This window comes from Leopardus geoffroyi, chromosome A2 (assembly GCF_018350155.1).
Source record: "Leopardus geoffroyi isolate Oge1 chromosome A2, O.geoffroyi_Oge1_pat1.0, whole genome shotgun sequence".
NCBI classification, from domain to species: Eukaryota; Metazoa; Chordata; class Mammalia; order Carnivora; family Felidae; genus Leopardus; species Leopardus geoffroyi.
Genome location: NC_059331.1, coordinates 142,276,617 through 142,303,184, shown reverse-complemented (window position 1 = coordinate 142,303,184; position 26,568 = coordinate 142,276,617). Strand labels below are relative to the sequence as shown.

Genomic DNA, 26,568 nt, shown 5'->3' with positions numbered 1-26,568 from the left:
TGAAGAGGTGGTGGGAGGCTAGATTCTTTCTTTCTGGGTTGATAAATTTTTTAAAAAAATATTGCATAGAGGAGTGTCATTTTCTAATTATATTATAATTCATTTATTTAATATTTATTTATCTTGAGAGAGAGAGAGAGCGCACGCACAAGTGGGGTAGGGGCAGGGAGAGAGAGGCCCTTCACTGTCAGCGCAGAGTGCAATAAGGGCTGGATCCCACCAACTAGGAGATCATGACCTGAGCCAAAATCAAGAGTCTGATGCTAAACTGGCTGAGCCACCCAGGTACCCCTAATTACTTTTTAAAAGACTCACTCTGGGTCCTATGTGGAGCATCAAATGTAAGAGAATAAGAATAGAAGTTTGGAAAGCATCCTGGATCCAGGATGGATATGTTCTGAAGATAGAGACAACTGGACTTGCTTACAGATTGCTTATGGGCTTTTATAAGCATTAAGTGTATCTTCAAGGCGGCTTGGAGTAAAGTGATTAGTTGCATGAAGGTGGTGTAGTTTGTTGAGTTAGGGAAGCACAGTATTAAAGAGGAGCAATTTATTTATTTATAAAATAAAATCGAGTGTTCTTTTTTAGGCTTGGTATGGTTTGAAAGTTGGAAATATCTTCTAGACATCTGAGTGGAGATCTCTAGTATGCAGTTGAAAATATAAGTCTGGAATTCATAGCAAATATGAATTTTGGAAATATGTCTAGCATAGAGGACATATATTGGGAAGTCATGAGCATGTAACTGCTTTGAGAGTGCGAAGGGAGGGATTCCAGAATAGAATGTCAAGGTGTTGTAGGATGGTGGATGGACAAGAAGTTAAAATCAGAATTCTTAGAGGCTATTTTTTTTATTCTCTCATTTAGTATTGGATTTTGCTAAGGGAAGATTTCTAGTGATGTTAGATGTCTTGTATCTATGAATTCAGGTGCTCACCTGATTTGACAGCCAACAAAAACCTGAAAACTCAAAATGATTTAAACAGTAAGGAAATTTCCTAGCTCATAGACCTAGGAATTCAGAGAAATGTCAGGTTTCAGAGTTAGTTGATTCAAGGGCTTAATACTATCATCAAGTTCACATAATTAAAAAACAAAATCCGACATTCTGCAGAGTCACCATAGACTGGCTTCATCTTTTAATATGTTTTTTTTTTTTTTTTTTAATTTTTTTTTTTTTTTTCAACGTTTATTTATTTTTGGGACAGAGAGAGACACAGCATGAACGGGGGAGGGGCAGAGAGAGAGGGAGACACAGAATCGGAAACAGGCTCCAGGCTCTGAGCCATCAGCCCAGAGCCCGACGCGGGGCTCGAACTCACGGACCGCGAGATCGTGACCTGGCTGAAGTCGGACGCTTAACCGACTGCGCCACCCAGGCGCCCCAGACTGGCTTCATCTTAAATTTGGTTCCTTTTTAGTCATGGAATGGGTGTCAGGGGTCACTGGTCTATGGGTTTCCTCACTTAGTACCAGGAAGAAGGGAGGTTGATATGTCATGTTATCTCTACAGAGAGACCAAAAAAAAAAAAAAAAAGCCTCAGCCAGTAGTCTCCAGCAAGTATCTCTTCATCTCTTCTTGGATTGCATTGGGTCACATGCTCCTTCCTGAATCTGTAACTGTAGCAAAGAAGATAGGATTTTTTAAATGGGGGAATAGGTAATTTATTATAAAGAAAATCATGCAGAAATGGGAGGTGGGGAAGAGGCACTTCTAATATAAGGGAAAATTAGGGAGGAGGTTGATCAAGCTTAGTATCATTAGCACTTGGAAGTATAAAAAGAATAGAATTAGCAGATTACTTGGAGTACATAAAAGACTCTTAATGGTCAGATATAAATGACAAAACAAAAAAGAATATATTTCGCTTTTATCTTTTTTTTAAAACTCTAATACACTTATGAGACTATTAAACAAACATGCCTCTAGACCTTGGACCTGTTTACACCATCTTAATATGAAAATAAGTAGGAATGGCAGAGTATTTGTTTTTATCCATCTGTTCTATTTCTTTGGCTGTGCCAGACTCTGACACTGCACTCTGGGTTGAATGTACCCTAATTAAACAGAAGTTTTTCAAATGTGATTATATAGTAATCATTTCTATTCTGCTCTAATTATAGGAAAGATGTCTTGGACTAATTTTTTACTATTGAGAACTAGATAAAAGTAGGGCCAACACAAATGATATTTTATCCTCTAATTAATACAGTAGCTACAACTTTATCATCCTAACAACATATAATCTTTGATGGGCAAGTTGTGGGAAGAAAAGATACCCTGTCACTTAGCCATAAAAAAGTCTCACTGTTATTGTACACGAGTGGAAAATGAATAAAATACCTTCAATGCTCATCAAGGGAACTCTGTGATGTTAACTTTTCCATTTCCTGAAAAAAGGTGTGAATATAATGAATAAATGCAGATTCTATTTAAACTAATAGAAGATCTGACAGAGTTACAAAATGTCTTTCTGTGTTAAAAATGCATTTTGAACCTAAAGCAAATGGTTCTCAATTATTCCAAATAACTGTGATGAGTTTAAAAAATATGCAACTTCCTAATCAATTTTCCATTACTTACAACCTTTCGTTATAAAGTGTTTTAAAAGTGCCTATTTTGGGTCACCCAAAAAAGAAGGGAAAAAAGAGAAAAATATCAGGCTAACAAATAGCTACCTGCTATGGTGCTCTTCAACTTCTAGACCATTGACTTTCCAAAACAAACATCAATGCAATTATTTATCCTAAGATTGCCTAGAAATAAGGTTCTAAATGTGTTATTGTATGATTTTTCAGGACACACCCTCATGGTATAAAATATAGGGCATGTAGAAAAGAGGTACTCCAAACGCTAGACATAAACCTTTACTTTTACAGTGTTAAGAAGTTGAAAGATCCTCTAATCTATCCTACATGTCTGTTAATTTCCAGCAGGTCTTTTCCTCTTATTTTTCTTATTTTTCTAACTGGATCAATCGGAACATAAACCAAGTTCTTCAGTTCCTTACTATGAGCTGAATTACTTCAGTAAAGATTATTTTTTCTTTTCAGAATGGGTGAATGGAGGACAAGACAAGCATCAGAGGGTATACGCCTTCTAGTTTTCTTATGGTTCCTCCTCAATTTCTCTCTTCCCCACCTCCACAGAGAAACCTGAAGAATCAACCATATTCTTAGGCAACATGGTTCTTCTCACACATAGACACCTGTGAGTCTCATTTTTTTCTATAAGCCAGCTTGTCAGAGAATCTTTTTCTGAATTAATACTCATGTTAATGTTTGTGAATGCAGGTTTTTTTTCATCTCAACATGTATCATTGGTGTAACTCAACAGAAGGCTATCTTTGTTGAATCAGCCTACCTCAAACTTCTTATACACTGTGAGCCACTAAGTGCCACATGGCATGGTCCAAAACAGGAGAATGACCCCTTCCTCTTCATGTGAAAATTTTGGCCCTTCTTGCTCGGACCAGGCCTTGATTTACACACTCGGATTCCATATTATGCTACCTTGGTGTTTAGTCATTTATTTTCTGTTTTCACTGATTCACTTTTCCCTTAGTATATGGCTTGTCCCTTAGCATTCCTCTCAGACAGGGCTTTTTGCCAAATTTGATTTGAAGGAAAATGGAAGTTATGCATGTACAATTTCAAAACTTTGGCACTAAAATACATAAGTTTTGGGGTGATCTCTTCAATAGACATAAGTTTTGGGGTGATCTCTTCAATAGACACTGATGTTTTTCTCAGTTTATGGTACTCAATATTATGATTTTAAAAAATCTTTATCTTCTTAATACACCCTGATTACAGACTTCATTTAATTATAAATTAAACTTATAACTTACACATAAATTTGCTATAAATTTGTTTGAATTATCTTGTTTCAAACATAGAACAATATAAAAAGCTGATACTTCAAATAGGATTTTATACATTGATCTAAATGTTCAATAGGATTGGACAAAAACGCCATTAGGTCACCAGGAAATGAACTCCAACTGATGTAGACTAGCTAGGAAATCTGCTAGGAAATCTCAGAAAACAGTAGCAAATGATATTGTCATGTTGTAGGGATGCAACATGACAACAATGGCTTGCAGAGAGATAGTAAATCACAATGGGAATGGGTTAATGATGCAGCAATTATTGCAAAGAAAATAAATATAAAGTGTTGGGTGATTAGAACATGTAATTCCAAGTCTCAGGTTACAAAGTAAATAGTAAAGAGCATTTTGAAAATGCTAAAGAGGGAAGAAGTATATCAGGGAGACACTTAGCATGTCTGACTCCAAATCGCTTCTATTTCTTTTGCTGCTGTGACCTATGGCTTAGAAACTTCTGCTTAACTCTGCACATAGGCATGTTACAGCTAAGATTTGTAAAAACTGCTTTTTACCCAAAATCTACCTCATCCAAGGAGATAAGGAAATACATACAGAAGTGATTATGCTATGTTTAAGATTTACAGAAATGGCATGACCAGATTTCTGTATGCAAAGATCAACTGACCAAGGACAAAGAAGTTACACAACCTTTACTTGGATGTCTACAGATGTCAGTCACCTTTTGACTTGAACTTCCTCCTACTTTTCTCTTTTGCTAACATCAAAGATGCTGGAATTTCATGCCAGGGGAGATTATAGTTTGGGACAATACTCCACCATCTCCTCAGTTTGCTGGCTTTCCAAATAAAGTTGCTTTCCTTACCCCAACATCTTGCCTCTTGACTTATTGGCTTATTGTGTGGTGAAAGAAGGAGCTTGGACTCAGTTACAGAAGTACCAGATATTTGCAGATTAATTCCTTTAATCTCTGCTCAATTACTTATAAACAGCACCGTATCTTTATATTTATGCTTTTATTAATAAAAATACCCACCCACTTTTAATGCTTATTATTTATTCGTGAGAATCTCATTTTAACTTTTTAAAAATTAAACATTTCACATTGTAGTTTGAAAACTTGACATGACCGCAGCCATTTTGAAATAGAGCTCGAGTGGCCACAGCAGAGAAAGTGCTTATGCTATCTTTGTTTGAACTGGGCCATAACTTTTGCACTGAACAAAACAGAAATTGTTCTAAGCAATTGATTGAGAACGGACATCCTGATTACCAACTGATTGTTTGAACTTTCTGAAGATACAATTAGTAGCCAAGGTGAAACTTAGAATTACCTGTTAACACCCGCTGATAACTTTTTTTCCCTGTTCAACTCATGTAATTGGCTCCCTTTCTTTCCCTCATAAAAACTCTTATAATCCACAAAACTAAAAGTCAACTGACAGAATGGGAGAAGATATTTGCAAATGACATATGGGATAAAGGGTTAGTATAAAAAATCTATAAAGAACTTATCAAACTCAACACCCAAAAAACAAATAATGCAGTGAGGAAATAGGCAAAAGACAAGAACAGATATTTTGCCAAAGAAGACATCCAGATGATTAATAGGCACATGAAAAGCTGCTCAACATCACTCATCATCAGGGAAATACAAATCAAAACCACAATGAGATACCACCTCACACCTGGCAGAATGGCTAACATGAACAACTCAGGCAACAACAGATGTTGGTGAGGATACGGAGAGAGGGGAACCATTCTGCACTGTTGGTGGGGATACAAACTGGTGCAGCCACTCTGGAAAACAGTATGGAGGTTTTCGAAAAATTAAAAATAGAACTACCCTATGACTCAGCAATTACACTTCTAGGTATTTATCCAAAGAATACAGGAGTGCTGATTCGAAGGGGCACATGCACCCCAATGTTTATAGCAGCACTATTGACAATAGCCAAAGTATGGAAAGAACCCAAATGTCCATCGACTGATGAATGGATAAAGAAGATGTGGTGTGTATATATATATGTGTATATATATATATATATATATATATATATATATATATACACAAGGGAATATTATTCGGAATAAAATTCCACATATGAGTAAAATCACATGATATTTGTCTCTCTGACTGACTTATTTTGCTTAGCATAATGGATTGCTTTAACATTTGATCTCAGTGCCTTATCTAGTTGGTCCACTCTTGTGTTTCTCTCATTATCTTAAGTTGTATTGTATATCCATATTTAATGTTCAATTTTCTTCACTTGTAGAACAGACTAATTGCTAATGTGAGAGAAAGGCGTATAGGCTCTGGAGTCATATGTACCCCGGCTCTACCACTAACTGGGAGACAGTAAAGAAGAAACAGGACTGGAAGTTACTTGGATGTGTATGAAGTGTTTAGGTCCTAGAGAAAGAGAGAGCAATCACAACCAAAAAAACCAGTTATAGGTATCATCATCAGGGCAGAATATGAACATTTATAGGCTAACTGGAGGAAGAGAGAAAAACTTTAAAAGATTCAGTTGATATAGGATGAGGTAAACTAAACATGTCAACAAAATGAAAATGTTTAGAAAGATAAGAAAGACTAAAGCATGTAAAGAGTGCCCTTTGGCTTAGCAACAAGGAGGTCTTCAGTGAACTTGGCAAAGGCAGATTCAGTGTAATGGGTGTGGAGGTAGGGCCAAGATGGAGAGGAGGAAGCCAGAGGTGAGGAAAGAGAACACTTTTTTCTGAGCATTTGTTCAACAAATATTCAGCCCCTACAGTGTGCGAAATACTGAATAGGCTCTAAGCATATAATAGTAAACAATTCTCCCTGCCAGTAATAAGCTTAGGCCGTGGAAGAGTATGTTTAAATGCCAATGGGAAAGAATAAGACGTTGAAAATATGTTGAGAGAAGATACATAACTGATGGTAGGAGGTGAAACAAAAGCGGCCTGGGGCGCCTGGGTGGCGCAGTCGGTTAAGCGTCCGACTTCAGCCAGGTCACGATCTCGCGGTCTGTGAGTTCGAGCCTCGCGTCAGGCTCTGGGCTGATGGCTCAGAGCCTGGAGCCTGTTTCCGATTCTGTGTCTCCCTCTCTCTCTGCCCCTCCCCCGTTCATGCTCTGTCTCTCTCTGTCCCAAAAATAAATAAACGTTGAAAAAAAAAAAAAAAAAAAAAAGCGGCCAGAATCCAGAGCCAAGGTGGAGGCCTTCACTTAGGGAGAAAAAACAGTATTTCTAAGCTGGGTGAGGCTAGGGTACGAACAAGGAGAGGATCTAAGCCTCACTTAGTCTAGTTTTCTACAAATGGACAGCTCAGCTTGCGAGTTCAGACTCCTGTCACCGCGGGTTTATGCATGATATGTGAATACAGGGGGGTGAGGGGAAGGTGCGCTAACGGAATGTTTCCTCCTAAGAAAATAGTTACTTTAAGCAGCTATTTCCTCCTGCAAATAAGTATCTGTAGCAGATATTTTAGTCCAAATTAGCCTTGGAAATATTTATGTAATTATTACATCAGGTCTTTGAACTGAGGTGGTTTCACTTTCATCAAATGATCGGGAAATACAAATCAGAAATTAGCAAAGAAATCACATTTAATAATATGTCTTATTAATTATACTCCCAAACCATAGCCCTATAGATCAATGAAGAAGTTAATCCAATCTATCTAAAATAGCATTACTCACTGATGGAATTATTTCTTTGCAAAACCTGCCTTTGGTTAATTGCTTCTGAGGTAGAAAACCTGCAGTTAAAGGAAGTGCCCCGCCCACAGGAGCTTCTAATTTCAAATCCCGCCCGGGTTTGGGGAAGACTTTTTATTGGTTGCGGGATTTATGAATCGCGCTGCGGACCGCCCCCGCTTCCCTGGCCGGCGCCTACAGCCCAACCCCAGGCGGAGCTAAAAGGGAATCGGACAATTCCGAAAAGATACTGTGCCAGCCCCCCACGCCACCCCGGGCGCGGCGCCGTCTACTTATCCCGTGAAACTTCCAGGACACTTTATGCCTGGGAACCATCATGCAGTTTGTCCTCCGCGGGCGTAGGAGCAGTAAGCGTAGCCCTGCAGACCGTGTACGCATGCGTGAGACCTGGGCCGTCGGCGTGCGTGTGGCGTCACGCGCGCGCCCTTCTAAACTTCCTTGTTTTTCTCTAGCGTGGGTGAGTGAAACTCTGAGTCGGTTTGCAGCTCGTTGTCTGAGTGCAGGGTGGTTCGGGTTGTGAACGGGTATCCCAAAGAGGCTGATTTAGTTTAGATCAAAAGGTGGTGTAGTTATTGCAGAAAGACCCTTCATACTTATCTATAGCGTGAGCCTGCTGTGGTTAGTAACTTGCTTGGCATTTTGTGAGCAGCTGACTTGAGTTCATCCAAGTCCCCGCCCTCACGGAACTCAACTGGCTTGGGGAAGGTTGGTGCGCACACATTAAAATTAATATTGACACTGGTGGATGTCCCAGTCAAGAGGTATGACAAATAAGATTGAACCTAGGAAGCACGATTTAATATCAGTTCAGTAGTTCTTTCGATTATGTATAGGGGCTGGAGAGAGGAGGCAACCGGTATGTTTTGGAGTAATAAGCTTTTGGTGCCCAGTTTGCCTACACAATATTACCATGGCCAAGGGGATTAAAAAACAAAAATTCAATTCCCCTCCCTTTCCCAATAGTTTGTACATTTTAAAGCACAATTTTGGTAAGAGACATTGTTAGTGTGGTTTTCGCAGATCCTAAAACTGGCTTTTAGAGGTAAGTCTTTAAATGGAAAACTAAATAGAAAAGGCTGGAGTCTCAGTGTCCTAGGGGAATGGGTGTATTGATCTTTGTAATAAAATTATAGACTAATCCACCCCACCGCCAACAGTGGTTACTAACTTAGAGGAAAGGAAAAGCAAAACTAAGTCAAAGAGGCTTAAAGCAATTTTTGACTGCTTTTTGGGTAAAACGTTGGTCTTTGTTTTCAGCCGCAAGCTGTCAAATTCCCTAGTTGAATTTGCTCTGGACAGCATTTTGAAGCAGATCTGATATGCCCCTTGAATTAATAAAAGAAGTGAATGGAGTGCCCGAAGTTGAGCTGCTAAGTGAATTAAACAAAGTAGATTTCAGATCTCTACAGCCAGGTTGTGATTATAGCAAGAAATACATCCAGGTAAGAATTTTCATAACTCAGAATGCTTTTTGTCTTCAAAAAGGGAATGCTAATTTTTATGTTGAGCTTATAATAGTTGTTTTAGAAATGGTTTTGTGTGTGTCATAACGTGACTATTTTGATGCTGTTGTTCTTACTTAGCAAACATTTATTGAATTGTTTTGTGATACACTGGAATAAATTTTGAGGGTACAGAGATGAGTGAATATGGTCCTTGAACTAAAGGGGACTGAATTTTTGTGGGTTTGGACAGGTAACCTAATCTCTAATTATAATAAGTTGGTATTAGAACTATGGTATGTGAACATTTAGGAGGGAACTTTTGGTTCTGACAAGTTAGGTCTGGAAACTAGAGCTGGAACTTAAAGGGTGACTCAGACTATACCTTTTATTTTGGGTGTAATAGTCCTAATGTGCATTTTGAAGAATTTAGATGTTACCCTAAAAACTATGGGAGACCCTTAATAGATTTTAAGCAGGACAGGGACATGATTCATGTTGAGTTTAAATTACTCTGCCTTCTGGGTGAAGAATATATCAGAGAAGGCAAGATTAGAGGAAGGATAATTAGTTAAGAGGTAGCTGCCATAATCTAGTTTAGAGTTGATGCTGGTCTGAAGCAGGAACAGAGGAGATGATAGGAAGGAGACAGACAATATAATAAAATTATAATAACAAAAATTAACATTGAGCTCTTTCTAGGAGTTAGGTGGTATTTTAAGTGTTTTGCATATATCAATTCATTTAATCATCACAAAACCCTGTGAGTTAGGTCCTATTATTCTTCATCTATAAGTGAGGATACTGCATTTCCAAAAGGTTAAGGTTAATGATTGGCCTGAGATACAGCTCGTAAGTAGTAAAGTTGGAGTTACAGTCTAGACCTTCTGCTTTGGAACTGACAGAATAAAGAGGTAGAATCAACAGATCTTGGAGAGCAATTAGATGAGAGAGGTCACGAGTTCAGGAAACTTCCATGTATTTAAGTCCTGTCAGCCTTGGGAAGATAATAGGAGTCACACGTTTAGGAAGAAAGAGGAGTTAGTTCCGTTTTGGATGTCTTCATAAATTTTTGGAGGTATCCAAGTGGTGATGTCCTATAAGCAAATGGATTTGGGATTTGGGAGCTTAAAGGGTTTCCTTCTCTGGGAGATTTGGTCCAAAGAATAGAATGAGGAGTGTTGAAGGATTTCAGTGAAAGAAGGTAGCATGAATAAGAGTCTGAGTTGATCCAGAGGTGTAGGAGAAAAACTAGGAAAGAATGGTGTCTTGGATATTTAGTAAGTTTCAAGGAATGAGTAATATTAGTAACTTTTACATAAATTGCCATATTGTAAGCACTCTTCTAAGTGCTTTACATGTATTCCCACTTTTAATCCTTGAAAGAATCCTATAAATAGATATTATTATTCCCATTTTATAGTTGGGAAAATGGATACAGTTTAAGTAATTCATTCAAGGTTAGACCCAAGGTTAGCTAGTAAGTGGCTGAGTGTGATTTGAATTTTCATTGTCTTTGCTAGTAACCAAAGCATTATGTTGCTGCTAGATACTCAGTCTAGTCTGAAAAGAATGTTTGATTTAATAGCCAAGAAAGTATAGATCATTTGGAAAGACTAGTGTTGCTGGGTTGGCTTTTTAGTGGTTTGAGAATTGAATGTGGGGTGAGAAAGTGACAGCAGGAAATGTCTTTTGAGGAATATGTACTGGTATTTTTATATTTTAATTATGGTAAATCGTAGTCCTGAAATGGGAGTGGAAGACTTTAATTTTAGCCAAGTCAATTTTGCAGTTGGTTAACAGTGACTGGCTTTTGCGCCACCTAAAATCAACTTCATAACTAACTACTGCACTAAAGTGAAATAAATTCAATTTTTAAAAATTTGTCCGCATTTCCTTTTCTCTTCTGTTCTCCCCTTGTCCCATCCCTCTTCTACCAACACATTTCCAAACTCAAACTCACAGGCCCTGGTCACAAACTTACTCCTATAATAGTTTAGTATTCTAAAAAGGAGTGGAGGTCCTGAAGATATGCTGACTGGATTTAAGCACAGATCCACCATTTACTAGCTATGTAATTGGAAGTGATTTTACCTGTTGATACCTTATTTTTTTCATTTGTAAACTAGGAATTATAATAGAACCTACTTCATAGAAATGCAATGAAGATTAGATGTAACTTGCTTACTTAGTAAATTCAAAGCATTTGGTAAATGCTGGTAAAGATAATGATATCATAATAACACATCTTCGGGCAAGGAATTTACCTGGTATCGGTTTTCAGTGAAAATAATGTACCATAATCCCATTGACCAGTGACAAAATTATTTTGCAGTTAGTAAAGTTGAAGCTTCAAAGACTCTACTTGAACAAGCCCTTCTAAGCCCATGTTAGGGGTCTTAGAAATGAATTTACATTTTCACATATTTGTAAAATTTACACAAATGGGATGTTTTAACCTAGAGTGGTTAAGATTGGTGTCTCTTTCCATTTTGACTTCCCCTCCGTCACATTTTCTGTCTTATCGAGTGGCCTTTGGAGTGGCTGAGAACATTTTTGGAAGGTAGTTAAGGGGAAGTTGACTTATGGAATAATTTTAGTGAGATATATTTGTGTGGTTTGCAGTTACTTCTGCTTATAGGTAGCATATGCCAGCTCTTCTGGTGTAGGAATGTTTTCCAGGAACATTCCAACTCACTGGGTAGTGTAGGAGAAAAGTATGGGGACCGAAGTTGTACCAGGGTACGGATATATACTGTCACACGTAGCATCGGGTGTGTGTAGTTGGTGGACAAAAACAAGTACTGAAACTATGGAATCTGAAGCTACTTTGAGGACAATTGTTATAAATCTTACAGCTTATATAGGAAAGAAACTCAATAGAAACTTTTTTCAAACTTGACAACGGTCCTAAAAATTTACACGAGGTTACTAATAATGAGTGGTGAAATTAAATACAATTGTTGTAAACTGTCAATAACAAAAATAAAATTTTAATCAACTATGCTATAGGAAAAACGGAATTTCTTTATATTTTATGTAGAAACCATACAGGGCTCAATCCCACGAACTGTGAGATCATGACCTGAACTGAAATCAAAAGTCAGATGCTCAACTGACTGAGCCACCCAGAGGCCCCCTATTTTTCAATGTTAGCCCCTTATTGCAATAATTCCTTTTAGACATAAGTGAACATGTTAGTATTCAGTAGGGTTAAACCAAGGAAACACCTTTTACTCATTTCTCATGATTATCACATTTTCATGAACAATGCTCATTTTTAAAAGTTAAGTCAAAGTATATAATCTCTTTCATCTATCAGAATGAATCTCTTATTTTTCATATCTCAGTTTGAATCCTTAACCCTTTTTTAAATTTAAAAATACTTTATAAAAAAGTTTATTCTTGAGAGAGAGAGAGCACTCCTGCGAGCATGGGGGAGGGACAGAGAGAGAGGGAAAGAGAGACTACCAAGCAGGCTCTATGTCAGCACAGAGCCCGACACGGGACTCCGTCCATGACTGAGATTGTGAGCTGAGCCAAAATCAAGAGTCCGATGTTAAACCGACTGAGCCACCCAGGCGTTCCACATAACCTTTTTTAGCCTGCAAATATCTCTTACTTATGTTTCTTGAATTTTATTAAATGCATTTTACTGCTAAATTCACTTTTCAGTATACAGTTCTGCAAGTTTTGACAGATGTATAAAAACATATAACCACAAACATAATTAAGCTGCATAACAGTCCATCGCCCCCCAAAATTTTATAGTCAGGTGCTACTCCCAATTCCAACCCCTGGCAACCACTTTTTACCAATTTTCTGACAGTATACTTTTACCTTTCAAGAATGCCGTGTAGATGGAATCCTGCACTAAGTAGCCTTTTGAGGCTGGCTTCTTTCACTTAGCATGATGCATTCAAGATTCTTCCAGGTTGCTGTTTATTAGTACTTTTCCTTTTTATTGGTGACTAGAATTCCATCACAGTCCATTTCTTTGTTCCTCAGTGTAGCAGTATTTGGATTCTTTCCAGTTTTTTATAATGATGAATGAAGCAGCTATAAATGCTCATACAAATTTTTACATAAACGTAGGTATTCATTTCATTTGGGGTAAATGTCAAGTGGTCAAATAGTTCTTAAGCAACAGTGTATAATCCACCTTTTGAGTTGGTGTGCAGATTTGGTTGGTCAGGAGACAGGTTCCTACTGTGCACAATAGCATTTGTATCCCAAAATAGATCAGGTTCCTACTGTGCACAAAAGCATTTGTATCCCTTTTGAGAGGCACTGACCTTAGGAAAACCCCACTCTTATAATGATGGGATGATACATTTTTAATATCTAATACTAATTGACTTTTATTCTGGAAGCTAGCAGATTTCTGGAGTATAAGCCAGCTATTATTTTTACTCTCAGCAGTGACTGCATCAGTTTTCTATCCCCACCTTCCTCATTCAAGACAGTACAGTGAGGATCAAAAGTCTTCCTGTGTGTATAAAGGGGATTTCTTGTGCTGTAGAAAAGGAACCTTGAAATTATGAATCTGGGAGTTTATATAGGATAGCTACCCAGCTTTACCTTCCCCTCCTGAGAGACAGAGAGAAACCTAATCTCCCTAATGTACATACATCGTTTGCAACGTAGAGAAATGTCTCTAGGTTTCAACCACCCCTTATTGAAATGAAATGTAAACAACTGGGGACATAAATCCCCCCTGCAAGTCTCTCATTATACAGTCATCCTTAAACTTCAAAGCTTAATCTTTAGTTCAGCCTCCATTTTTCTCTGCTCACTTCAGCTGAAGACAGGAACAAATTTTGTATTATCGTTCTAATGGAATAACTCTTACTGTGAATAAAACTGCCTACTTTATATATAACTGAGGGCCGCATAATCAACTGAGGGTGTTTTCTTAAACTTTTGAATATTTTTTATAACTATCCCTAGGAGCAAATCATACTGTTTGTTTTTAGTTAATTTCTGCTTTTCACACAGGAAGCACGATAGTAAGGGCATACATGCTACCCTTGGAAACAAAGAGTTTACAGTTGTTAGGGGTCCTCAAGAAAGGATGTGGATCAATCAGGCAACATAAGTTAACAGGTCCTCTGTGTGGTCTGCCAGCTGGGAAGCCCTAAGGCCCCCAGTTTATTCCTAGTACTTCAGTTTAGTCCTTGTGTTCAGAGAGATTGCTTGAGGGCAGTCACTTAAATCTGGCCTACTTGTCCAGTTCATTTGCCCTGTAAGTTTTGGAATCATTTGAAAGTATCTTCTATTGAAGGTACAGGAGCTGGGCCATACCCCTCAGGTGGGGATGCAGTTAGTTTTCAGAGTTTCCTATAGTTTGTGAGAGCAGCTCCAGGACCTTTCCTTTGTGGTGAGGGGACGGCTTCTGGAATAGTTATGAAAGACAAAGATTAGAATTCCTTCTTTCCCCTTTACCTCCTGATGTTTAAGAAGTTCCTTTTCCAAGTTTGGGGGGGCTTCTCCCCAGGTGCTGGACATCTCTCCCTAGTTGCTTGAATTTTTTGCTCTCTATTATTATAGACCTGTGTATCCCATTCCAGAAAGCATAACATCACATTTTTTCAGTCATTCTGGACTCTCACTTAGAGCATACATCCGGTGGGATCAGGTGCAAGAGTAACAAAAGCATCTGTTTTGAGTTCGGTTTGATTAATTTGACCTGATTGAGGTTCTCTTGATTGCTTTGTGTCTTGACAGTGTTCTTTCCTGTTTTGTTTTGTTTTTTTTTTTTAATGTATGCCTCTGTAATTTGTTGTTGTAAACTCTGGCTCTTGTGAAGAGCAGTGGAAACCATATTCAGTAGTTTTTATTCCTGGAAAAGTGCAGGCCTTTCTGCTCAGCCTTTTGTGTGGTGTTGAGTTAATCCAGTTAGAAGTTGAGCGAAGTTTGGGATTTGTTGTTCTGGTTACTTCGGTGCACTACAAGCTTTTAATTCCTTTAGAGTTACTTTGTATGTAGGATGGGGTCTGGTTGGCCAGAGGGGTTTTCTCATTGTCTAGTTTTAGGTCTTTTCTTTGTGCTTAGCCTCAGCTAAAGTTCCTCTCCCAGTTCTTTGCTTCTGTCTCAATAGTGGGTCATGTTGATTTTTACTAGACACTTGTTAGTCTTTCGATGAGTGGATGTTCTCTGTTCCGGTTTAGCCTCAGTCTTGTGGCAGTGCCACCTCAGTCTTGTGGGTGAGGTCTTCTTAGTGATTCTGGCCTGTCCTTAGTTGTAGGTCTGGCCCTCAACACCTGTATACCTTTTCCTGCTTATCGCTTGAAGGGGTAGAGAGTGGTTTTTTTTTCCTACAGCAGGTTTTCACTGAAGCTCTAGTAAGATACATAAGTTTGTTGCTCTTCTCCCAGCAGTTCAAGGACTTCGTTCTGAGAAACATGGGGAACATCCAGGCAGGGTTTCCTACTGTAACTCCTACCATCCTTGTATCCCCACCCCCTCTTGGCCTCAACTTTGTCAGGTTTGTGCAGAACAGCTTATAAGCGGGTGAGTTCCCCTTGTGTTTGCAGCTCCCAAAAGCCTCATGTCCTGTCACTACCCACACTTGGCCTTTAGCAACATATTAAAAATGTTAGACGGGGGCACCTGGGTGGCTCAGTGAGTTACGTGTCTGACTTGGGTCCAGTCATAATCTCGTCGTTTGTGAGTTTGAACCCCCGTATTGGGCTCTGTGCTGTCAGCGCAGAGCCCACTTTGGATCTTCTCTCTCTCTCTCTCTCTCTCTCTTTCCCTCTCTCTCTGTCTGTCCCTTCCTCCTTCGCGCTCTCCCTAGTTCAAAAATTAATAAACGTTAAAAAAAAAATATTAGATGAATTTTCTGGCACATGTCAGGCAGCTTTACCTCAGGTGAGCAAGTGGTTACCGCCCATCTCTCCCTGAAGATTTTCCCTTTACATTTCTGATAAGTTGGTTGCCTTGTGACCTCACCTCCCTGCTGCCCCTGTCTTATTGGAAGTTTTTCTCTTTTCCTAGATTTCTGATTAGTTGGTTGTCTTTTGACTTCAGTTCTCTGGTGGGTCAAGAAAGATGTTGAAATTTGTACATTGTCCACCTTTTTGTTGTTTTTTCCAGCTTTCTGCCTCCTAAGTGGAACTATTTACTTTTACTTTTGACCAAATCCCGCACAACTGATAGCCTTATTTTAATTTTTTTCGAATTCCTATCTTATAAGTAAAATTGGTCTACACACATAGTTTTTTGTTGGTGGTGGTTATATCAAAGTCTAGAATATTAGCATGGGAGATATGTTTTACGTGATCCATTTTAAAAGTCTTTTAAACTTTTATTTCTATATGGAAGTTTTCAAAGAAACCTATAATGTATTTATTGATAGAATCATTAAATTTTAGAGCCAGAAGAAATTACAGAAACTACCAGGTTAAATACTTCATTTTGTCTGAGGAACTCTGATTAAGTAACTTTTTAAAGCAGATAGCTGGTTCGTTACCGAACACCGAGGACTAAACGTGATGTGTGCCTTCGTCCTTTGCGTCGTCCACACAGACCTTACTTACGAGATGACCATTCTGCACTTTTTAACCCTTCTTTATTTATTTAAAAAATTTTTTTTAATGTTTATTTATTTTGAGAGAGAGAGAGAAAGAGCACCAACGGGGGGGGGGGGGGGGGCAGAGACAGAGAGAGAGAGAGACTGTTGATCTCCTGAACTGTGAGATGATGACCTGAGCCGAGATCAAAAGTTGGACACTTAACTGAGCCACCCAGGTGCCCCTTCTTCAAATTAGTGTTTCCTTCTTTCCAGGAGCAAAATTTTTGTTTTTCTTTAGTAGAGCATAACTTTTTAGGTTAAAATGGAACTGAAGGTGAGCTTCTTCACTTTATCTGTAAAATGAGGTATTGGATAATATTTGACTAACAAGATTGTTTAACAGTTAAATTGTGAACCTAAATAATTAGGTCTTTGGACATTGCTCTAGTAAAATCACTTTCATGTCTTAAATATGGTGACATGAACACAGTCCCTTGTTTTTTTGGGTTTTTTCCCCCCTTTTTTCCTTATTTCTTGCTGTTATAAGAAGCTCTTTTGGCTCTTCTGTATAACTATTTTTTTCTCATTTTAGGGAAAACTCTCAATTATCTCTTCTTTAACTTCTGGTGGAAATAGAACAGCTGTTTTGAAGATTGCATTACAAGGTATACAATATAATACGACCATTTCTGCTTAACCTTTTGCTTGTAATCTGCAAATGGATAACTTCATATATGTACATACTCACATAGGCACAGGAGTGTAAGAAACTATAGGATGAAATATTTTTTTTCCATTAAATTTTCCCCCACTATCTATCCTCTCTCCCCTCTCCCATTGCTTCTGTTTCATTTCAGATTTCTTTAATCTCATATTTAGACTGTTAAATAGCTAACTGATGCCTCTACCTTCTAGTTTCACTAGTGTGACCTAAACAGCCTAGCAAACTTAACTTTCTTAAAATACTACTTTCAGCATGTTATTTGTTACCTAGATATAGTTAGGAGATTATTCCTTCTTCCTAGTAACCTGCAAATAATCCTAGTAAGCTAGGATAGAGCTACCATGGAGTATTTGAGGACCAAAATAGATCTCATCTAAAGCCTGAAATTGCTTTGAAGAAGGGTCTGCAGGGAAACAGACTTTGAACTACAACATTCTGTAACTACTGAAAACCAGTTACATATGAGATACTGTTTTAGATATGGGAGATACAGCAGTGAGTGACCAAAACAAAGCCCCTGCTTTCATGATGTTTACATTGTAGGGGAATAAATAATTACAAAAGTAGTTAGTATTAAGTAGAAATGTCTGAAGAAAAATAAAGCATGATCAAGTGGTAGGCCTGATGTATCATCCTTTTGATATATTGTTAGTTTGATTTACTAATATTTGGTTAAACAGTTTATGAAGAATGTTGTTCCAACTCTGTCTTTTCTGTGGTGATTTTGACTGTGGTATCAGAGTAATGCTGTCCTCCTGAAAGGAGTGTTAAGTGCCTCCTCTTATTTTCTGGATGAGTTTATCTGCTTTTATTTCTTCCTTAAGTATTTGTAGAATTCATCAGTGAAGCCAGCTGTGCCTGGAAATCTCTATGGGAAACTTTTAAACCCTATGTTCAATGTCTTCATTTTTTATGGGGCTTTTTGGGTTATCTTTTTTCCTTAAGTAATGTTGATAGTTTGTTTCTAAAGGAATTTTTCTGTTTCATCTTAGTTGTCAAGTATATTGGCATAAAGTTATTCCTAATATATTTTTGATATACTTTTAATGTTGGTATGATATACTTTTAATGTAGTGATGTCCTGTTTCATTGATTCTCTCTTTCTATCATTTTTTTTTACCCTGATCATTCTGGCTAGAGATTTGTTTTGTTGACCTTTAAAAATCAGCTTTTCATTGATTCTTCTCTGTTTTTCAGTTTTCTGTAACAGTTTATTCATTTTAATCTGTTAACTCCACTCGGTATACTTTTAACCTCTTTTTTTTTTTTAATGTTTTAAAATTTTTTAATTTTAAAAATCATTTTTTTATGTTTGTTTATTTTTGAGGCAGAGCAAGAGATAGAGTGCAAGCCAGGGAGGGGCAGACAGAGGGAGACACAGAATCTGAAGAGGACTCCAGGCTTCGAGCTGTCAGCACAGAGCCCGACGCAGGGCTCGAGCTCACAAACTGTGAGATCATGACCTGAGCTGAAGTCTGATGCCCAACCAACTGAGCCACTCAGGCGCCCCAATTCTTTTTTTTTTTTTTTTAATGTTTGTTTATTTTTGAGAGAGAGAGAAAGAGTGTGAGTGGAGGAGGGGCAGAGAAAGAGGGAGACACAGAATCCACAGCAGGCTCCAGGCTCTGAGCTGTCAGCACAGAGCCCAACGTGGGACTCAAACCCATGATCCGCAAGATCATGACCTGAGCCAAAGTTGGCCATTAACTGACTGAGCCACACAGGTGCCCCATATTAACTTCTAATGTTATATTTTTCTACTCTGAAAGTTCATTTTGAGATTTTTTTTGCATCTTCCATTTTCTCTTCATGTTCATAGCTGATTATTTTTCTATTGGATGCTGGATGCTTAGAATTTTATATTGTTTAATGTTGGGTTTATTTGCTATCCTTTAAATACTATTTGTCTTGATTTTAGGATATATTTAATTTTCTTAGAATCAGTTTGATTAGCTTTGTTGGGGTGTGTATAGAACAGCCTTTATCTTCAGGCCAATTTGGCCTTATCACTAAGAAAATACCCTTCCGACAACTCTATTCTAGGCTTTGCGTGTGAGGATTCCATTCTGTCTGGTTGGAACCAGAACAGCTCCTAGCTCTATGTGAGTGTCAGAACTGTTCTGCCTACTCCTTTCAAGTGGTTCTTCCGCTTCTTGACCTTCTTGCCTTCATGCCATTGGGGATCAATATTCCACCAAAGATCTGTAGGCACCCATCTTCGTATCACCAGGGCACTCTCTGTCTGTGCTGCTGTCTTCCATTTGACACTCTTCTCTGCAAATTCTAGCCACCTTAGTATCCTTGTATCTGAGCTCTTCTGAATTCACTGAGGCTGCTGAGCTTTGTTTGAATTTGAGCTCCACTTTCTGCTGCCTGGAAACTCTCCAGGAATTAACCTAGGGGTATTGCCTTATTTTCCTCCTCAAAGAGATTGCTCTCTGGGGTACTTGGGGCACTTGGGGCACATGTTCAGTCCCACTTGGGCTCAGGTCATGATCTCACAGTTCGTGGGTTCAAACCCCAAGTCAGGCTCTGTGCTGACAGCTGCTTCAGATTCTGTGTCTCCCTCTCTCTTTACCCCTCCCCCGCTCATGCTCTGTCTGTCTATCTGTCTGTTTGTCTCTCTCTTTTAGAAATATTAAAAAAAGAAAGATCGCTTTCCTACACTTACTGTTGTCTGATACCTGAAAACTGTTGTTTCATATTTTTTTTTCTTAGTTTCCTAGTTGTTTTAAGATGAGAATAAATCCAGTCCTTATTAGTCCATGATGGCCAGAAACAGACCCCTGATAGGTCGTTTCAAATATTAACAAAGTGTGTTATATTTTGATTAGAAGCCACTATGTGTTTGAGAAACATTAGTGTTTCAACTTACGTATATATTTGCTTTGAGGAGTTGAAGAGGTAAGTGAAGGGAGGTAATGTGCAGCCATGTGTTAGTTATTTGACTGCTCGGTGCCACCAGATCTGACAGAGTAGCAGACTCAACAGTTCTGACTCACACGGAGGGCTGTCAGTTTGGCAAACGTCTTTCATGCACTGCATAGATTCAAAAAATCTGAAATGATGGCAGTTTCTTGGAGTAGTTGAGTACTTGAAAGCTGATATGAATGAGACTTTCCTCAGATGGTATAACTGAGTCTTAGCATTTGGCCCTACCACACTGGTTACAGGAGGTGACCTCTGGAGAATGCGGATTGTGCAGATTCTTTTCCAAAGCCTAGAAGATCCAAATGAGGTTACTTGTAGAATATTCATTCCTTATTTCCCAAGTAAATTTCATTTTCAGAGTCACAGATACTTTGGTCTTTACACATACTCTATTCTTTTACTCTTCCATTTGTGAGTGTGGGAGGAGAAAATCACTTTTCTAGAATAAAACTTAATGTACTGACACTGTGGATTACTAGAAGTTCAGTAAAAGTGAACTGCTTTGGGGATGATATGTTATACAGTATAAAAATTGAGTAATTGTTGTATTTCATTTCCTTTTATTACAGACATGGAAAATAAATAGAAAGTGGTTATTGTGTGCTGTTAATGTGATATTTATAGAAATTTATAAAATATATTCTAGTTGAAACTTGTTATAGTTTTGATTTGGTACCTAATAGCATTCTGTGCATTATTTTTGCAATACTTAAGGTTAACCTAACAGTGAATGATAAAATTTTTAATTCTTCATAATTGCATTTTGAATTAACTATTGTTTTTAGAATATAGCTGTCATCAATTTTCTTGTGTGTGTAAACCTGCTGTATCTAATTAAGTGTTTTTTTTTTTGTTTTTTTTTTTGTATGTGTGTTTCTCTTTGTAGAACAAGAAAATTCAGATTCAGACATCAACACCATCAATGTATTATTTTTTGGAAAATTAGCAAAGGACTGTGCAAAAGTTTTCTATGAAGGGGTAAACCATTTTCATATTACTTTATTGTTCTAGAAGTAGATTGAAAATTATTGATACTATATTCATCCTATAGATCTTTTTTTAATAGATTCATTATATATTTGTAGTTATGTAAAAAAATGATATTAAGCAACATCTTTAAAATTGCAACATTCTTAAGAGGTTGTAAAATTTATCATTGACATAAAAAGCGACAAATTTTCCTCTCACTTCATCTTAATGTTTAATATTAAATATAGTCAGTATTCAATGTATATGTACATAATTAAAAATAATTCTTAATAACTAAAAAATAATATAAGCTATAACACTCTGTATTTTTTAGTTATTTTCTAATAATTGTTTCAAAATACATGCCTCCTAAATCCAAAAAGATACTACCAAACTGAAGCAAACAGCATATTAAAAGGAATTGACAATATGACCAAGTGGGATTTATCCTAAGAGTGCAATTTGATTCATCATACAGCAATCAATCCTTATAATACATCACATTAATAGAACAAAGGGAAAAAACAAATAGTTGTCTTAATTGATACACAAAAGGCATTTGGTAAAATCCTAAACCCTTTTATAATCAAAACACTCAGGAAACACGACGGGATAGAAGGGAAATCCTCAACACAATACAGGGCAATTATGACAAACCCACAGCTAACATCAAACTCCATGGTAAAGGAATCAAAGCTTCCCCCTAAGATTAGGAACAAAACAAGGTTGCTCATTTTACCACTGCTCTTCCATGTTCTACTGAAAGTTCTAGCCCCAAAACAAAAGGACAACTATTGTGTGTTTCCATTCATATGAATATGTGGAATAGGCAAATTCAGAGTCAGAAAGTAGATTAGCAGTTGTCAGGGTCTGGGGATGGGAGGAGGGGATGGGGAGTATATTGCTTAATGGTTAAAGAATTTCTGTTTGGGATGATGAAAAGGTTTTGGAAATAGTGATGATGGTTTCATGCATCGTGATTGTAATTAATGCCACTGAGTTACACACTTAAAAATAGTTAAAATGGCAGAGCTCCTGAGTGGCTCAGTTGGTTAAGCATCTGACTTTGACTCATGTCATGATTTCATGGCTTGTAGGTTCAAGCCCCACATCGGGCTCTGTGCTGACAGCTCAGAGCCTGGAGCCTCCTTTGGATTCTGTGTCTCCCTCTCTCTGCCCCTCTCCCGCTCTCTGTCTCTCTGTCAAAACTGAACAAATATTTTTTTAAAAAAGAGTGTTTTAGACCAGGAAATTGCAAGTACAAACACTCTGAAGTATGAGTGCATGTTCCAGATGCAGTAGGGGGTCAGAGTGTCTAAATCCTAGCAGGTGTGACTGGGGCAAAACACTTAATTCCATTCAGCCTTTTTTATTTTAATCTTTAAAGATTAAAAGAATTCTTAAAATTTTTTTTATTAAAAAAAATCTCAAGTTAAACAATAAAAATTAATTTAAAAAAATCTTTAAACAAATCGTAAGATAGGGATAATACCTACCTTTCTGGATTGTTGTTCGGATTAGAGATAAGTGTGCCTACTGCTGGGAATAGGTGGGAACTCAGTACTGACAGCTGTTGTTACGACTCTTTTTATCTTCTCTTACTGAAATTAGGTGCAGCCCCAATGAGGAAGAGCAGGGTGGGGAAAGGGCAACTGAGTCTGAGCCCCAGAGTGTGGCTTCCAGTTAATTACTGGATTTTGAGTAACCATTGATAATCTCCAGATATACATTTAATCAAATATGAAATGAGAATGTTGGATTAGCTGTGATTTCTGAATCAGTCCGACATACAGTAGTTTCAGAAACTGGTGATGTATAAATAGTTCTGTGGACTTGAGAAATGGTGCTATTTTGTAAGATCTGTCTTTGGAGTCTAGAATAAAGATCTATGTCAAGGAAACTGTAAGAAAATCTGCCTTTTATTTATTTATTTTTTTTCTACAAGCATTTTGGGAATAGATTGCCAAACTCAAGTTTCGTCTTTTTCGCTAAAGCTTCTGTGAAGAGGTGGTAAATCAGTTAATTTCTTCCTAATTTATAATATGAAAGAAGGGAAGGAGAATCAGCATAGTGGTTTTTCCCTCCTGTGAAAAGTTGTTATTACATCACTGGTATATTTTAAAATCTTACTTTTAGAATTTAAGGAAATGAGGTATTTGCTGTGTAATTTATGTACTGAAACTCCTAGTACATTTCATCAGACTTTCTCTCAGAATGATAGCTAGAGTAATTTGGGGTACAGTTTTAAAATTTTGAGATGTATAGTTCTAATCTAGTTGATGTGGTACAGCAGAGTTCCAGAAGCAAATGTACTGAAAAGTGAAGTGTTACCTGACCGTCTGCTTCAGGCCGCTTAGGTAGGGTAGTAAGCAGTTGCTCTATACGGCTGTTTTGATGGAGCACTTTTGTGGGTGCCTCCAGTAAAGGCATGTTCTTCTTCTTGCCCTTGAAGACATGACTTTATTTCGGCTTAGGTAAAATAATTAATATTCAGGATGGCAGTTCTAAAAAATTCAGTGCTTAAGATCTGAAATCATGCCATTTTTTAAGGGAGATATTCTTCAGAAATGATGAGGTGAAGGAGAAAGGAGAATATGGATGAAAGCGAGAATATTAAGTAGGTGTTTAACAAGGGAAGTTTCACTTATTTGGGGGAAAAAAAACCTTACATATCCTTTTTCCTCTGAACTAGAAAATGGTATGTTACAGTACTTTGTTAGATAGGGAAAAATGAAACAATACCAGTTTGGTGACTAATTTGCATGTGAAACTAGCTTTAACAGATAATTTCTCTGGCTCTTCATCCTTGCAAAAACAAAACAAAAACAAACAAATGCTGTTAACGCTTCCTCATTTTTTATGCTACTAGGTATGCATAGGCAAGTTTTGCTCTAATAGATTGAATTAGTAATATTTAGTGTTCTTGGATTACAGGGGATATGAAATACATATGAAATGTAGTTTTATGCTCTTAATTCAGATGAACTCTTTCCATCTGCAAAGAGGTATACTTTTAACAGAGAGATTTTGGAGATCTCACACACCAGGGCCAGGAAATTATAGTCAGCTTCCTTTCAACTTGCTCAGATCATTAAAGTTGCCTTTGCTTTCTTCTCTCCTGATATTTTATAATAAGTAAGACATTAAATTATCTGCTTTAAATTCCTGCTGCAGAGAAAAGACAATTTTAATGCATGATCAGGAGGGAGGCTCTATTATCTTTTTTAAAGAATCAACTAGCTATTAAATTAAAGCCTACTTAATTTTTGTGAAAGGACCATTAGTTTGTAGATGAAGATGAGTATTCTAGGATGCAGAGATTTCCAGTGAGCCCCCAGCAGTGTATAGATCATCAGAAGATGCTTTTGAATCAACTAAATGTGTATGTAAATGTACATGTGCCCCCCCCCCCCAGAAGGCCATTTATAACTCATTCTGAGAGATCCATGAACCCACAGCCATTAAGAACTGCTTTTTAAGGGCAGAATTTCATATGATTCTATTATGGTATATAGTTGTGTTAATATTGAATTCTAATAGTAGTCAGTTATGTGACCACATTATACAGAAATGATAATGATTTGATATTAGAAATGAGTATCTTGTAAAAATCCTGTATTATTTTCAGAAGAATTTGTGAAAGTTAAGTGCTAATATGAGTACAGTGTTTTACATTCTTAAATTCTTGGGGCGCCTGGGTGGCTCAGTCGGTTGAGCATCCGACTTCGGCTCAGGTCATGATCTCGCGGTCCGTGAGTTCGAGCCCCGCGTCCGGCTCTGTGCTGACAGCTCAGAGCCTGGAGCCTGCTTCAGATTCTGTCTCCCTCTCTCTGACCCTCCCCCATTCATACTCTGTCTCTCTCTGTCTCAAAAATAAATAAACATTTAAAAAAATTCTTAGAAACATTTTTAAAAAACAATACAAAAGTGTATCTTTGAGGGAAATGTTCTAGGTAGAGTTTGTATGAGAAAAGTGTGTGTTACATTTTTTATGTATACATTTAAAAAATTATTTTACTTAAGTGTATGGATCTTTATCTTATACTTCCTCTTTACTCCAGGGGTGTTTCTGTGACTGTGTGCACATGCATGTGTGTGTTCATGTTTTTGTAAAGGGGTGGTTTAGAACTTTTAAAGAGGTTTTCTGGCTAGCATAGTTGGTTGCCTTGAAGTACAATGATATAAAGAAATTGTAAATATTGATTTCTAGTGATTTAAGGAAAATGAACCGGTGTCATCTGTTTTTTATTTTACATAGTTCAATAGCCAATGATAATGGCTATACTTAGGAGACTGTTAGCTAGATTTTGCTTAAGAAGTACGTAATAGAAAACATTTTTTCTTTTTCAGACGTTTGTGATAGCCAGCTTCTACTGTTTAACTAGTGGTTTTTTTTTTTCCTAATCCTTTTATTTAGGATATTAAATTTGTATGGAATTTTATGGATTACAAAGTGCTTCTATATATGTTTATCATTTGAACTTTTAATAACCCTCTGTGGTAAGGGTCATCATAGTTTTAAGAAGATAACCACTGTGAAGCTAAGATTTGTTACAGGACTTGTAGTAGTAAGTGGAGACATGACTGTATCTCCACGACTGTATTCTTTTCTTGCCTCAGGAAGATCATGTGGACTTGGGTTAAATCTTGTAAATATTTGGTTTAGAAGATTGTGTTTTTCTTGTCTGGTCATGGTTTTATTTATTTATTTATTTATTTTTTAACGTTTATTTATTTTTGAGACAGAGAGAGACAGAGCATGAACGGGGGAGGGGCAGAGAGAGAGGGAGACACAGAATCTGAAACGGGCTCCAGGCTCTGAGCTGTCAGCACAGAGCCTGACGCGGGGCTTGAACTCACGGACTGTGAGATCATGACCTGAGCCGAAGTCGGACGCTTAACCGACTGCCACCCAGGCGCCCCATGGTCATGGGTTTAAAAAACATTCAAGTGCTATGGAAGGATATAACCGGGAAAGCTAAAGCTGCCCCTTTTCCAGTGCCTAGTCCCTTTGTTAGGTAAAACCACCACTGTGCTGCTTCTCCTTTCATCTTTCTAGCTGTCCTGTATATGTATAGTTATGTGTATACTTCTGTATGTGTGTGCACACAGATGAGCTCATATATGCACATTTTTTGTCAAATGACAATATTATTCATGTTTTGTGAGTTGCTTTATTTTACAACATATCTTAGACATCTTTAGAGAAGAAGGGTTTTTTTGTTTTTTTTTTTAATTTTTTTTTTCAACGTGTATTTATTTTTTTGGGGACAGAGAGAGACAGAGCATGAACGGGGGAGGGGCAGAGAGAGAGGGAGACACAGAATCAGATACAGGCTCCAGGCTCTGAGCCATCAGCCCAGAGCCCGACGCGGGGCTCGAACTCACGGACCGCGAGATCGTGACCTGGCTGAAGTCGGACGCTCAA

At 37.6% G+C, this 26,568-nt stretch overlaps 1 protein-coding gene across 3 annotated transcripts in view; it reads left to right on the top strand.

The window, feature by feature from the left end:
• The first annotated feature begins 7,697 nt into the window (after positions 1-7,697).
• POT1 (protection of telomeres 1) overlaps positions 7,698-26,568 on the top strand; it is an 88,753-nt gene continuing 69,882 nt past the window's right edge. Inside the window, exons 1-4 of one of the 3 annotated variants that reach the window (XM_045495496.1) lie at positions 7,698-8,015; positions 8,816-9,000; positions 17,109-17,181; positions 21,058-21,149. In XM_045495496.1, coding sequence (XP_045351452.1) covers positions 8,878-9,000; positions 17,109-17,181; positions 21,058-21,149 — 288 coding nt within the window. In that variant the 5' untranslated portion in view covers positions 7,698-8,015; positions 8,816-8,877. Of the gene's footprint in view, positions 8,320-8,815; positions 9,001-17,108; positions 17,182-21,057; positions 21,150-26,568 lie in introns of all 3 variants that reach the window. The other 2 variants (XM_045495497.1, XM_045495498.1) reach the window with 2 other exon arrangements.